General features: G+C 35.1%; 1 protein-coding gene and 1 pseudogene across 4 annotated transcripts; one reads left to right on the plus strand and one right to left on the minus strand.

Moving 5' to 3' along the window:
- Nucleotides 1-2,605: 2,605 nt before the first annotated feature.
- Nucleotides 2,606-13,826, minus strand: LOC137821511 (replication factor C subunit 2). Of its 3 annotated transcripts, none has more exons than XM_090301850.1 (15): nt 13,551-13,826; nt 13,339-13,443; nt 13,200-13,262; nt 9,712-9,769; nt 9,560-9,638; nt 9,398-9,477; nt 8,581-8,703; nt 8,412-8,481; nt 8,258-8,331; nt 5,477-5,597; nt 4,936-4,998; nt 3,995-4,054; nt 3,341-3,466; nt 3,161-3,244; nt 2,606-2,975 (listed from the first exon to the last, which is right to left on the minus strand). In XM_090301850.1, the coding sequence occupies exons 2-15, from the start codon at nt 13,403-13,405 to the stop codon at nt 2,871-2,873; spliced, it is 1,173 nt and encodes a 390-aa protein (XP_090157976.1). In that variant the 5' UTR covers nt 13,406-13,443; nt 13,551-13,826; the 3' UTR covers nt 2,606-2,870. The 3 variants fall into 3 exon arrangements, with proteins under 3 accessions (XP_090157976.1, XP_090157975.1, XP_068482239.2); XM_090301849.1 differs by having other exon boundaries at nt 13,530-13,792; XM_068626138.2 differs by lacking the exons at nt 13,200-13,262; nt 13,339-13,443; nt 13,551-13,826 and adding an exon at nt 10,997-11,144.
- Nucleotides 11,162-12,298, plus strand: LOC150027802 (uncharacterized; annotated as a pseudogene). The gene is made up of 3 exons (XR_016520478.1): nt 11,162-11,360; nt 11,461-11,861; nt 11,934-12,298. The product of XR_016520478.1 is annotated as an uncharacterized LOC150027802 (transcript).
- Nucleotides 13,827-13,870: the final 44 nt, after the last annotated feature.

The following is a 13,870-nucleotide window of genomic DNA, read 5'->3' on the forward strand; positions in this document are numbered from 1 at the left end:
TTTCACCTGAAATTTGTCCCGTTTTTTCCCAAATTCAGTGGAGATTCTTACGTGGAATTTCGGGGAAAAACTATTTTGGGAGAATTTTTCAGAAATTTTGTGCAAACCAAGGCTATCCTCTACTGAAACTTGTGAAATTTTGCCCTATTTTCTGAAATTTTATTCTGGGTCTGTACTGCACTGAAAAAATTCACACAAGTACTTTCATATGTTGTTTGCCCCCAGGTAAGGAGGCACGTCCATAAAAAAATCACAAAAAGAAAATACGGGGAAGAAAAGCCAGGACGTTTTGTTTTCGGAAAACCAGTTTTGTTCACCCTCGATCTGGGACTTACTACGGCTTACTCCTTGGGTATTTTGGTCTAAAATTTTTACCAGACGTTCTTCACTGTGTCTACTGAGTTTTGGCTTAGATTTGAGCCCCAGATTCGTTCCACAAGATTGGTAATAAATTTTTTATTCATCACTGCCAGAACTGAAAGGAAGGTTCGTTTGTGTGCAAAACTGTTTGATTTTTTTCGTGGGCGAATACTCATCCGTTTGACCTGAAATTTATCGCGTTTTGTCCCAAATTCAGTGGAGATTCTTACGTGGAATTTCAGGAAAAAACTATTTTGGGAGAATTTTTCAGAAATTTTGTGCAAACCAAGGCTATCCTTTACCGAAACATTTGAAATTTCGCCCTACTTTCTGAAATTTTATTCTGGGTCCATACTGCGCTGAAAAAATTCACACAAGTACTTTCATATGTTGTTTGCACCCAGGTAAGGAGGCACGTCCATAAAAAAATCACAAAAAGAAGATACGGGGAGAAAAGACATGACGTTTTGTTTTCGGAAAACCAGTTTTGTTCACCCTCGGTTTGGGACTGACTACACCTTACTCCTTGGGTATTTTGGTCTGAAATTTTTACCAGACGTTCTTTACTGTGTCTACTGAGTTTTGGCTGAGATTTGAGCCCCAGATTCGTCCCACAAGATTGGCAACAAATTTTTTATTCATCACTGCCAGGACTGAAAGGAAGGTTCGTTTGTGTGTGAAATTGTTTGATTTTTTTCGTGGGCGAATACTCATCCGTTTGACCTGAAATTTGTCGCGTTTTGTCCCAAATTCAGTGGAGATTCTTACGTGGAATTTCAGGAAAAACTATTTCGGGAGAATTTTTCAGAAATTTTGTGCAAACCAAGGCTAGCATTTCTTAACATGGTATCAAAATCATTTCGAATCTATCCTAGCGAGAGTTTCCTATGCCTATCGTGTCACCCGCTATCGAGCTGCTATCAGACCATCCATAAATATAAATATATAGTCTCACGCACGAGTTGATAGTTTCAACGTGAGGAGGGTGTGTTGGATATATCTTTGTGAAGGGGAAACCCTTGGAGGAGAGAGTGTTCTCCTATTTCTTGTTCTTTTCTTTCTATTCAATAAAAACCTTTCTTTTCTTCTCTTTATAATTATTGGATCCTAACAATTAAGCTCTTAATCTTCCTAACCCGTCACCTTCCAAGTAAGATGGCCTCACCACTCACTCTTCATACCTAGCATACACCTTCAAGGAATCCAGCTCTCTACGTGAGATCCTTGTTCCACCTTCAATCCATGGAGCTTCCACAAATCACCTTCAAAACCGCAAAGAATAAGACACAAATCCATCAGAGTTCTTGTTGTAGCCATATGTTTTGTTTCCTTAAGGAATCAAGCTTAGTTATTGTGTTTCTTCTACTGGGGTTCGGTGCAAGGGCCACGTGAGAAAATGGAAAAGGTATTGTTCTTGTATAAGGACTAAGAGAGTATCTTGTACAAGTTAATGTAATAGTTGTGATCTTCTTTCAAACTCCTCTCCTAATGTTCGGGTTTCGATTCTCGCTTGAGAGTGTACCTGAAAAAGATTATCCAACTTTCAAGTAAGTATTCGGTATGCTGATGCAATAAATACGGTAATACCGACGTATCTTTGTTTTGGTTGTTATGGTTATTTATATGGCTTTGATGAATCAATTTACCGTTGGACTGAGATTAACATATGTACAGTTGGACTCAGGTCTTAACATGAGATCCAGTATTATCTAATTTTTCGTGCAGTTCAATCTATGTTAATAAATATACTTTTATCTTAATGCATTTTTCTTATGACAGTCGGTACCGGATACCGAGATGTTCTGAGACCGTTCGGCTCCTAACTATCCAAGTACAATACTAATATAACAAATCATGGATCTATGCTTGCATTGAACTTGTTATTCTAAACTTGTACAATCGTGTGCTGATTGTGTGAATGATAGCATCCAGCAATACTCATGCAGCTGGAGATACAGATGAGTGTCAAGTTTTTGCTAGATATGACTGTAAATACAGGCTCTATTAATTTATGAAACTAAATTGTTGCTAGGCTATTATTTACTTATTTCCGCATCTTGTATCAGAATTACTGCAGCACATGTTAGATAGATTTGATTGAGTTTTTAGAGTTCTCAACACAGTTTAACTTGCGCCAACTTGAAGTGTAATGAATGAAAAGTGTTTTGGAAAGGACAAAGGTTCATTGAAAATGGTCATCACATATTTTGAACTATAGTCAAACTAAATGCAAGAGGCAAAGAAATAGCTCAAACAAGTAACCATATAAATGTTTTAAATATTTAAGTGCAAAAACAGAAAATTGATCAGTTATGTATTCGCTTTATCTGCAGCGGCGTCAATTTTGTACTCAAGAACTAGTGTCTAATTATCCACTCATGGATCTTCACAATCCAATTCCACATAAAGCAAGTTAACAACTGACACTACCAAATCTCATTTTCTGATACAGAAGTCAACGTGTTTACAGCAGAATAATTTATCCTTCCGATATGCTGACTATCTAATATCTAACACTCGTAAGCAAATCCTTCTGGCATGTTGCTAAAAGCCTGCATTGTATTGCTGACCACATCGAGAAGTTGCAAGTATTCATCAGCACCATCAACTAGACACTGCAATTCCATAAGCAACTAGTGAGAATTGAACCCAAAATAGGCAAATTGCGTTTCAGTGAAATTTAGAAGTTCTTAAAAGTTAAAAATGCCAAAAAGAAAATGTGGTAAAATCATGTCCAGGAACAGTAAATGGGAAAGGGGGAGTATTGTGTATAATTAATTCCCTAAGAGTCGTAAGTAACCTTATCAGCTTCACCCAACTTCTTGGATATTCTTGCTTTCTGTTCATCTGATATATCATTGTCTTCAACAATGGCTTCAAATAACTGGAAAAATAAAAGAAAAGCAAAACTCAAATAAGTAAAATAGTAGAAGTCTTAATTGAAACTGGCCCAATGAAACAGAAACAACCAAATAAAGACCTGAGTAAGCATTTGAGAAGCTGGATATCCCTCTGCAATGAAATTGTTGACTTCCTTGTTTGCGAGATCAAAATTACCACTTCTGCAAGCTTGAAGAACTGCCTGCACAACTTTTTCTGGAACAACCTGATATATTGATTGGGATTTTAGAAAGCCCAGATAAACAGGAATGGGAGAAAAAGAAGAGGCCATCTAGTACATAGTTACCAGAAATGATGCAAAAAACAACAAATTGAATTGAAAACTAGTTAATGATGCAAAAAAGCGGCACACAGCTTGAAGAGAAGACCCCAAATAGGAGGTCACTTCAAAGAATATATGCAATTTTGACCTCCAATGCTTCACAAAAATAGCATATAGAATAGACTGCAAATTGTGAACTTATATAACAAGAAACCACACTATTAGGAGAAGTTAAAAACCCCTTATCTAGATACTTAAAAAGCAAGAGTGAAAATCACATGATTAACGTAAAGCCAAAATTGTAATTCCAAATCCTTGTCTTTCAGCCAATAATTATGTCAATCAATCCTCAGCCCAATGTGAATACATACAAACAACGTACAAAATAATGTCATAAACAACTTTATTGTATTAAATTGTTGTCTTTGAAAATAGAAACAGAAGTCGCAGGAAGGTACTGCAACAACCTACCCCAGACACAGAAATCAGATTCTCTGAAGAAATTGAAGATCCAAATAAGCGAGCTGCAGACTGCAATTTTAAATACCAAGTTAGTTGAAAAAAATAAATAGGCACACAATTCCTCTATTTTCAGTAGGACTGCCTTGATTGAATTTAAAAAGTCAATTTACATTTCCTGGTGATAGCATTATGTTATGTGTATTAAATAATAACACACAAGATAATTCCATTTTATAGTTTATGCTAATAAATTAGTTATGCATGAAGTGAAAGCAACGTCTACATGGAAACCAACAGGAAGGAAAGCCAGAAAAATATTTTTTAAAGGATAGGACAGGTTGCAAATAAATACCCAAACCACAACAGATCTATGCTCTACCAAGTTTCAATAGAAAATCTTAACTAGAGGCTCTCCTCTCTTATCAACCTGGTGTTAATATACTCTCCACTGCATCTTTCCATTGAATTTTATTCTTATGCCATTACTAGAAAACCATGAAGATGAAAGCATACGTTCCTACAATCAAACAAATATTATTTATAGCGCAGGCTCTCCTATCTTATCAGTAGGGAACTTTTGACCTCATCACCGCATCAACTTTCCATTGATGTTAATCGTTGATTCAGTACTAGACTAGATATAAATAAAAATGGAAAACATGTCCTAAAAATCAGACAACATGCAACTGTAAAACAATATTTTTAAGAAAAATAACAATTTTTCTTGTAACAATTATTCCCTAAGAAACAGCACAGAATTAACATACTTGGAATGTTACTCATTAGTCTGGTGGAGTCAAGCAGAATATGTTAAAAGCATCACATTCAAAGATTACATTATTTGATGTGAAGAGGTTAAGTTAAATTACACATGAAAACTATAAGAAAATAGAAATCATATAACTTAATTGTTTGAAAATTGAGTGTGTTGATCAGGAAATGCCGCTCACCTGCAAGTATGTGATTGCCCGGCGAAGATCTCCTTGAGAAACAGAACTAAGGGTTGAAAGAGCCTATGGAAGCAAAGGCATGAAAAATAATCCATTATGATGTAACAAAACCTCTATAGATAAAAGACTGAATATTAAGAATGATACTACATTGTGTGAGAACTAACATGCTTGGTTGGAGAGAAATAGAGGAGAGGGGAGTTGGATTGGGAATGGAGGGGAGCCAAATCCCTCATTCAATTTTTGCTCCCCTCCAATATTGGGGAGATTTGGAGGGGAAGATAAGTCATTTAAAACATTTTAAATGTATTGGCAAAAATAATCCTATTTACACTTGGGAACCCAAAATAACAAGGAAATGAAGGTAAATTAATTTTTAAAAAGTCTCCCCTCCCCTTGTGAACCAAACAAGAAACAAGTTGCTTAACCTCTCCATTGATATCCCTCCCCTCCCTTCCTCTTAACTAAAGAGAGTATCTAAAAATCCCTCCTCTTCTTTCCCTTCCCCTCCACTGAACTAAACAGCCCATAAGGTTCTCACCTCAGCATCAAGACAGAGTTCCTCTTCTTTGCATATGTACAAAATCCGGCTGCTCATGATTTCTTCTGACAATGGCTTGAACCTGAATTTTGCACATCTTGAAGCAAGTGGTTCTATAATCCTATGGAAAAAAAATGACAACCATATAATGTATGAAGTCAATGTGTTCTATCCTTGGAAACCATTAACAAGAACAAAAGGAAAAGGACTGTAACAATATATCACATTAACATGGCGTTTGATACCAAAGCAACTTTTCATACATGGGAATCATGATTCCTGATCAATATGAATCTTGAGAATTATGATTCACACAAACGATAAGTTTTATTTGGTTGATCAAATATATTACCAGAAATACTTATACAAGTTTTCTATAATTCAAAGAATAATGTCATTTTTAGAAAATTCTTACCACATTAAGTGATTTAATAACAATAACATGATATTCTTTTTTCCATTAAGACTTTCCTTTTAACTAAAGAAAGTTAGATTTTCTTCTCCGTAAATGTCCATTCAAAGGAAATGGTGCTGCCTGAAAAATTAATTTTTAAAAGGTTATATAAACTTCCAATCCTTGGACATAGGGATGGCAAATGAACCCATATGTGCGGGCATTATTCAAATCTATCCCGATTTTGACAAGAAATCCTCGCATTAACTACAGTACGGGTATGGATAATACCCAATTTATTAAATTGGGGATGAGAATGGATATGTACATATCTACCCCGTTTTTTTTTATACATTTCCCAGTAGTCATCCATGTCCTCATACTCATCCCCATTTTAAATTACTAAAACACTTTTAATTTATTAGGTAATTTAAAAAACTTATATTAAGTTTTCTTTGGTCCTTAGTTTTGTAACTTATTTCTAAGTCTTACATTTGGTCATTTTTACTCTTTTCTATAATTATTTGACCTTTATTCAATTGTTATTTAATACTCTAATTTGATATTTATACAATTATAATTTTTTTTCTTGATATTTGACATTAGAGAAAATAAAATGCATATCCTATGAATATTTAATACTTGATAATATCATGTTTCCTTTAATGTGATTTTTATTTTTTATAAAAAAAATATTTAATTAAAATGTGTGTTAGAGATCTCACATCAACTAAAGATTAGAGCATTTCTTAACATGGTATCAAAATCATTTCGAATCTATCCTAGCGAGAGTTTCCTATGCCTATCGTGTCACCCGCTATCGAGCTGCTATCAGACTATCCATAAATATAAATATACAGTCTCACGCACGAGTTGATAGTTTCAACGTGAGGAGGATGTGTTGGATATCTCATGTCGACTAGACATTAGAGGTTTTCTTAATAATGTGAAACAATGTTATTCAAAACCAATTATGGTGGAAACTGACAGAGGAATTTCTAATCAATGCCACAACATGGCAATGGCAATGCGAGTTTGTCATGGCAGCCACTTTTTGCATCATGAGATACTAGCAGTGAACAAAGATGGCATAAAAGACAAAGAGAAGGAGGCTTGCAACGGCAACACCAGATCTAATGAGGTTGTGTGGTTGTTGCACGAGGTTTGATGAGGCTGTGGTGACAGTGGAAAATCAAGAAATTACAAGAGATGAGGTGTGGAGTGGCTAAGTTGGAAATGTTTTGTTGCTATTTTAAGTTTGAAATTTGTGGTGTATTTATATATTGAATTTCTTTTGACGCAATCCTTCTGCCATAACCCGTTATGGTTTTTGTTATAAATTCATAAAGGATTGATATTTTCCATTATCAAATCAAATATTGATAACACTGATGTGAAATAGCAAAGGGGCAAGTATGGGTTGGGTACAAGTATACACATGTTCCTTGATGGGCATGGGGATGAGACAAAAAATTCATAATTGTTGGATATAAGGATGGGAATGGGGATGAATGTTTACTTCAAGGATGGGATGAGATAGTAAAACCCGCACTTGTCCCACCCCATTGCCATCCCTTTGGATACAAAAAAAAAGTCCTTTTACAATGCACCCCATAAGGTTTAATTACCATTTGGTACCTACAATTGCAACAACTTTCCATTTTAGTTGCTATAGTTTAAACCATTCTCTTCTGGTTCCTATAATTGCCATGCTTTTACCCTTTGGGTCATTGTTCTCTAAAGTCATACAACGACATTTCAGATTAATGTTGATTAAATGAACCACATCTCATTCATTTCAAACAATGTTAGCCAACACTTGGCAAGGAGGACGAAAGGGTAAATAGATGCAAATACAGGGACCAAAATTAGATGTTTTAGGTTATAAGGGCTAAAAGGGGAAATGTTGCAACAATAAGGACCAAAAGAATAATTAAAACTTCATTAGCATTACATGTCAAAATTGATGGAAATCATGGTCATGGTATCTTATGGACATATCTATTATAATTTTGTAGTTAAAATTATTTATTTAGGTGCTTTAAACCTTAGGCTTAGACTTGTTTGATTCCTTGATGTTGGTTGTTATTAATGTGTTCATCTCTCAAACTCATTTTTTTGTCATTAATTATGAATTTATTCAATTTAGGAGTTCTTATCTTATTTTTCAGCATATATATGTGTGGTATAAAACTTATGTTATGCGTATCATAAAGCTTCAAAATAGCAATTGTCCTATAACTCGCTATAGCGTTTTTGGAGCCAACCACTCCATGGCACTATTTGGATTAATTACTTTCATCATGGTGACTATAATACTCATTAGCTCCTTAAAGATATGAGAATACCAAATTAAACAAAACATATTAGCATGGAAGACAAGATACCTGCTCACATAGTTGCATATAAAAAAGAACCTTGTAACTTTAGAGTAAGTTTCCATCGTACGCCTCAGGGCATTCTGTACAACAATTGAAGGTGGTGTGAAACCAGAACACTTTGAGACAGCAACGTTAGAAATGAAAAACATAACAAACATGCCTGAGCATCTTCTGTCATTGAATCAGCCTCATCTAGAACAATAATCTTAAATGGTGGACAAGGATGACCCCTGCAATATCAAAACACCATAACAAAGAGGAAGTTATTCAAATCTTACAAGCAGAGAAAGGAGGGGGAAAGAATTTTAAGAGAATTAGATTTCCCATACTTCTTACGCTTGTTAGTACCAACCGCCACAGCAGCAAAATCTTTTATCTTTGTACGAACAACATTAATCCCTCTATCATCACTTGCATTCAGCTCCAGCACCCTGGACTTATAGAGCTCAGGCCTGTAATATATAGTTGTTAGAAATTAAATTACATGTGCCATTGTGTCCATCAGCACAACAGATTAGCTTAAGGAAGAAAACGGAAGCATTTTTTACTACCAATGAATCCCAACTCATAAAACAAACAAAATTGACATTTTGATAAATTCAACCCTCAAAATGATCCTCTACTGCATAACATTAGGTCTTTCATTTCTAACAGTTGAACAAAAAATATTCCTGGTAAAATTATTACCGTAAGTTGCTATTAAAGTGATGCACAATTTGCATAGTCTTTGGATCTCTATGACTCAACATGTCAAGAATTCAAAGGTAGTTATATAAATTTTGTGAAAATATTTGAACTTAAGGTATTCCTTAAATTAGATTTGATTTCCTTTTTACTCGGTAAATGATTTCATGGTGAAACTGACTAACAAAGGTTTATTGAAATACTCTTAAGAGTGTAAAGCATATATTAAGAGAAAGTTTTAACAGATAGTTCATATCACTTTGGTTTCCATTACATGTAGTCAATCTTGGATTCTTGATTAGATATTATTTAGCAGCTCTGTTTATTTTGATCTACAGAGCAACCAAAGCTGGTAGTTGTTAGAAGAGTTGCTTAAGGTCTCTTGATCACAAGAAATTGGCATAACAGTTAGAAATAAACAAGCGCTCTTCTAATTGTGAAAATAAAACTAAAGAGGGATACCCAAAAAGCTGGTGGGCAATTGCAAGAGCAATAGTTGTTTTTCCAGTGCCGGGAGGACCATAGAAGAGCATGTGGGGGCACTGCAATACAAGATTAGCTTGATTCAATGAGGAAGAGGAGGAGGAGGAAAGGGAAAAGTAGGTATTTGAAAAGGATAATTACACTTCCAGTTTCAAGGGTATTTGTTAGCACTCGAACAACTTCTTCTTGGTGGGCAACATCTTTCACTTTCCTTGGTCGGCTGGGTTACAACATTCAAAATTAGATTTGTACAAAATAAAATATAGAAATAATTGAAAGAGAACTTATGTTACTATTTCTCGACCCATTGCTGAGAGCTCTGCATGATTGAGGCCGTCTTATTTTCACACACTATTAAAAAGAAAAAAGAAAAAGTTTTAAAACAGCATATATCAAGGCAATAACATACCAACACAGTATCATATGAAGGAATTAAACATACAGATAACTACTAGGAAGTTGCATATCATAATATAGAAAAATGAGGTATGTTAATGATAGATTGATAACAGTTACTATCTTCATTTGGTGTATTAGAACTTAAAACCAGAGACCCAGTTATGAGAAACCTGATGCTAAGCCTACCAATAGGAAACTTAAGTTGTTTGTAACATAAATGAAAGCAATAGAATATGGATACATAAGATAGTGCATAATAGAATGAGACTTCTATCACTTCTTAAAATATCTTATAATATTTTGAGTGTATCTGATGTACTTAGAGGAAAATCACACATGCAGCAAGTATAAACAGATGGAGTCTGACGTTTAAACTATTTAAAGAGAAACATGGTGAAAAGAGCAGTATGAAAGATGGACTGAAGAAAAATATAGCCACAACAAAATTTCATAACCTTGCATTGCATATTCTGAAATAGATGTCCAAACAAACAAACACATCACTGAACATAAGAACTGAACAGAAACATATCAGTGACAGTGAACACCACACATCAACCACACAAAAAAAACTATGGGGTCAAAAAACAAAAATGGAAGACCCTTGATTCAAGTATTCTTGCCACAGAACAAATGAAATTGCAGAGGGAAGCAAAACAAATCAATCCAAAACCCTTCAGATTGAAAACAACCCCAGACACCAAACACCTGACATTTATATGTTGTTGTTCAAAATCCTTCCTTTTTCATACAGCCTAAATATGAAAATTCTGATCCCCATGTTGAGCGCAAATAAATAGTTCTAACAGAAAACAACTTTGTTATTTATTAAGCCGATATTCATGTTTCTTTTTCCTTTGGGCTTGTAGCTAGCTACCTTCAACTCGAATTCCATATCGGTGAGAGAGAGAAAACTTACCAATTATCATAAATATATCATGTACTAACAAATATATAAACAAGCTGCAACTATGTAAGCTTATAAAAGGCAAGCATTAGCATATTTCCTACAAAATCAAATTAGAGCCCTTTTGTAACTGCTGTGTGCTACTAAACATGTGCCAATGCACCAAACAGTTGTAAAGGCAAACACTGCGACAATGGATGAAAAAGAAAAAACATACACTGATTAAAACATTCAAATAGGAAGATTACGAGAATGAGAGAATAATAAAATACAGATTATATGACTGAAATGGAACACTTCAGAAGAACGTCGATAGTAAGTATCACAATTGCGAGTCTGGAGAGGAAGGATGAAATAATTTGGGATTATGATAGTAAATGGAGGAAAGAGTTTAGGGAGTGAGGGTTTTCTGTTCTTTAGGGTTTTCTGTTCACAAGAGGGGAAAAAGGTTGAAAATATGATATTAGACAACCGATTTTGGAAGAATATCTCCACGTGCCTCAAAGTTGCTGCCCCTCTTATGGTGGTCCTAAGATTGGTGGATTCAGATGCAAAACCTGCAATGGGTTTCATATATGAAGAGATGGATCGTGCAAAGGAGAAGATTAAGAACAATTTTAATCATATTAAGAAAAGGTAAAAATTTTATAGCTTTTCTCTTTAAAAATTTAATTACTCCTTCTTCTATTACTTATATGTTAGTTGGTATTGATTACTATTGAATGAATGTATGTAGCTATGAAGAGGTTTGGAAAAAAATATGAATCAAGATGGGATAATCAACTTCATAGGCCTCTGCATGCAGCTGCATACTATCTCAATCCCCAATTCCATTATGAACCTGAGTTTATATCTGATGATCCTGAGGTGAAAGAAGGCTTGTATACATCCATGAGAAGATTGGTTAAGGATGCTGCTGAAAGAAGGATAATTAATGTGCAACTTGTTGAGTATCATTTTGGTAGAGGAGCCTTTGCAATGGATGACGCAAAGGAAAGTAGAAAAACAATACTTCCTGGAGAATGGTGGGAGATGTTTGGGTATAGAACTCCAGAGTTGAAGAGGTTTGCTATCCGAATTCTAAGCTTGACTTGTAGCTCTTCTGGATGTGAGCGAAATTGGAGCTCATTTGAAATGGTAATTGAAGTTATTTATAATTTCTTTATTTAGTTTTATATGGTTAGTTACTAAATTTCCTATTTAATATAGGTTCATACAAAGAGAAGAAACCGTTTGCATCAGAAAAAGATGAATGATTTGGTGTATGTCATGTACAACTTGAAGTTGAGTAATAAGCAAAGTAGAAAAACAGTTGATCTTCCCTTTGATGATATTCAATCAGATGATGAATGGATAACTGAAGAGGGAGATAATATTGATGAGATTGATCAAGTTCAAGATGCAAATGTTCACTTAAATCCGACACTAACAATTCCAACTCTAGATGCATTTGATCTTGAAAATTTGACTTTTGAGTTAATGTGGATGAAGATGAAGATGGAGATGATGATGAAGATGATGATGGAGATGATGGAGGAGAGGATATCATTAGAGGATTGGACATAGAAATTTGAATTTCTAATTATTTAATTTCTATGACTTGAATTGAACAATTTAACTTTTGTAGTATTTGTATGACCTTCTTTATTTGAGACTTTGAAGTTAGATGATTTGGTATATTATTAATTCTCATTTAGGACTAAATGTAGTTATTTACACTTTTTTTTTTAATATGAAACGAGTCTACGGGTCGAGTCTACGGAGCTCCCCAGGAGTCTACGTAGACTAGCGAGTTTGACAACCATGGAGTCAAGACCATATACCAGAACAATGCCACTGGTGGACATGGTCACACACACCATAAGTGAAACAAGTATATAAACTAAAAGTGAAGAAAAATTGTCAAGTGGTGGAATTCATTCAAGTCTTGGTTACCTACATGTGGCATGACAAAGAATGCAAAAAGAAGTTCTGGCCACGCGTGAAGGTAACTAAAAATATTCAAAATATTTTCAATCAGAGAAACTATTTTCGATTAATAGAATCACGTTCAATTTAAGTGATCAAGTGAAGATAAAAAAAAGAGGGACGTCTACATTGATTGGTATATGCAAACAAAGTAACCCATAATACAAGCAAAATTTTTTTATTCCGGAGCTTGCTATTTCATTTAAAACAAAAATCTAACTCAAGACAGTACACAGCCCAATACATTATTAGTAGTTAACTGTTATGCAATGGCAAGCACATTTGTTGTTCGTTCTCGTTGTCCAGAATCAAGTATTTATCAAATCAATTCAAATCCAGGGACAAAATCACAAAAAATAACATAATTAGAAAAAGTACTCTGTTACAACAATTAATATCTAGAAGTACCAAACCCCTCCCAGATATTACTAATTTTAAACCATTAGATACACAAAGTTGCAGTGTGTTGTGAGTGATTATAACAGATCTCAAGTGGGAAATTCTCACCCGGTACCCTGTTCACACAAGCTGCAAGCTTCTCTGTGACAATGCTTTCAGCCAACTTCTTACCTGCACAACCACCAACGCACGTGAAAATAAAAGAGACAAGTTAAAAAACTTAAATAACCGAACATGTTCCTAGTACCTGCTTCTTTGTTGGGAACAGTGACATAGACAACAATGCTGGGGACAGTGGTGCTATTTGCTTCCATTCTGACGGTGGAGTGGCTTTTGGATACCCAATTTCGATCTGAAACAGAGGCAATTGAATTGAACTCAATGGAGAGAGAAAGGAAGAGAAAGTGGACGATGTTACGAAGACGGAACAGCGAATACCGCAAGAGAGACAGAACGCACCCCTTTTTGAGGGCAGAGGAATACGAGGGGGTGTAGAGATTAGAGAGTCCCAAACTGAGCATGCAAAAGGCTCCGACGAGGGGCAAACGACGTCGTAGCGTGAAGGAGGAGAAAAGTGGAAGAGGAGCAGAGTGTGGAAGCCATTTTGGGAAGTGGGGATTGAAACGCTCTTATATGCTGCTGCGCATCTCTATCAACCTCCCTCCTGCTCCCTTGCTTGATGCGCACTTCTTCTGACACCTGTCTCAAATCTTTCCATCATAGCTAATTCGCACCAAAATATATTCTTTACGTAAAACCCTAAATTTTATAGCCAGGTA

This window comes from Phaseolus vulgaris, chromosome 4 (genome assembly GCF_051622355.1).
Source record: "Phaseolus vulgaris cultivar YP4 chromosome 4, ASM5162235v1, whole genome shotgun sequence".
Classification (NCBI taxonomy): Eukaryota; Viridiplantae; Streptophyta; class Magnoliopsida; order Fabales; family Fabaceae; genus Phaseolus; species Phaseolus vulgaris.

Excerpts from the sequence above, each read along its gene's own strand:
- LOC137821511 (XM_090301850.1), bottom strand. The coding sequence starts at position 13,405 with ATGGAAGCAAATAGCACCACTGTCCCCAGCATTGTTGTCTATGTCACT. Across the intron at positions 13,263-13,338 it reads TGTTCCCAACAAAGAAGCAG|GTAAGAAGTTGGCTGAAAGC; the intron begins GTACTAGGAACA and ends GTGGTTGTGCAG. Across the intron at positions 8,704-9,397 it reads ATTGCCCACCAGCTTTTTGG|GCCTGAGCTCTATAAGTCCA; the intron begins GTATCCCTCTTT and ends TATATATTACAG.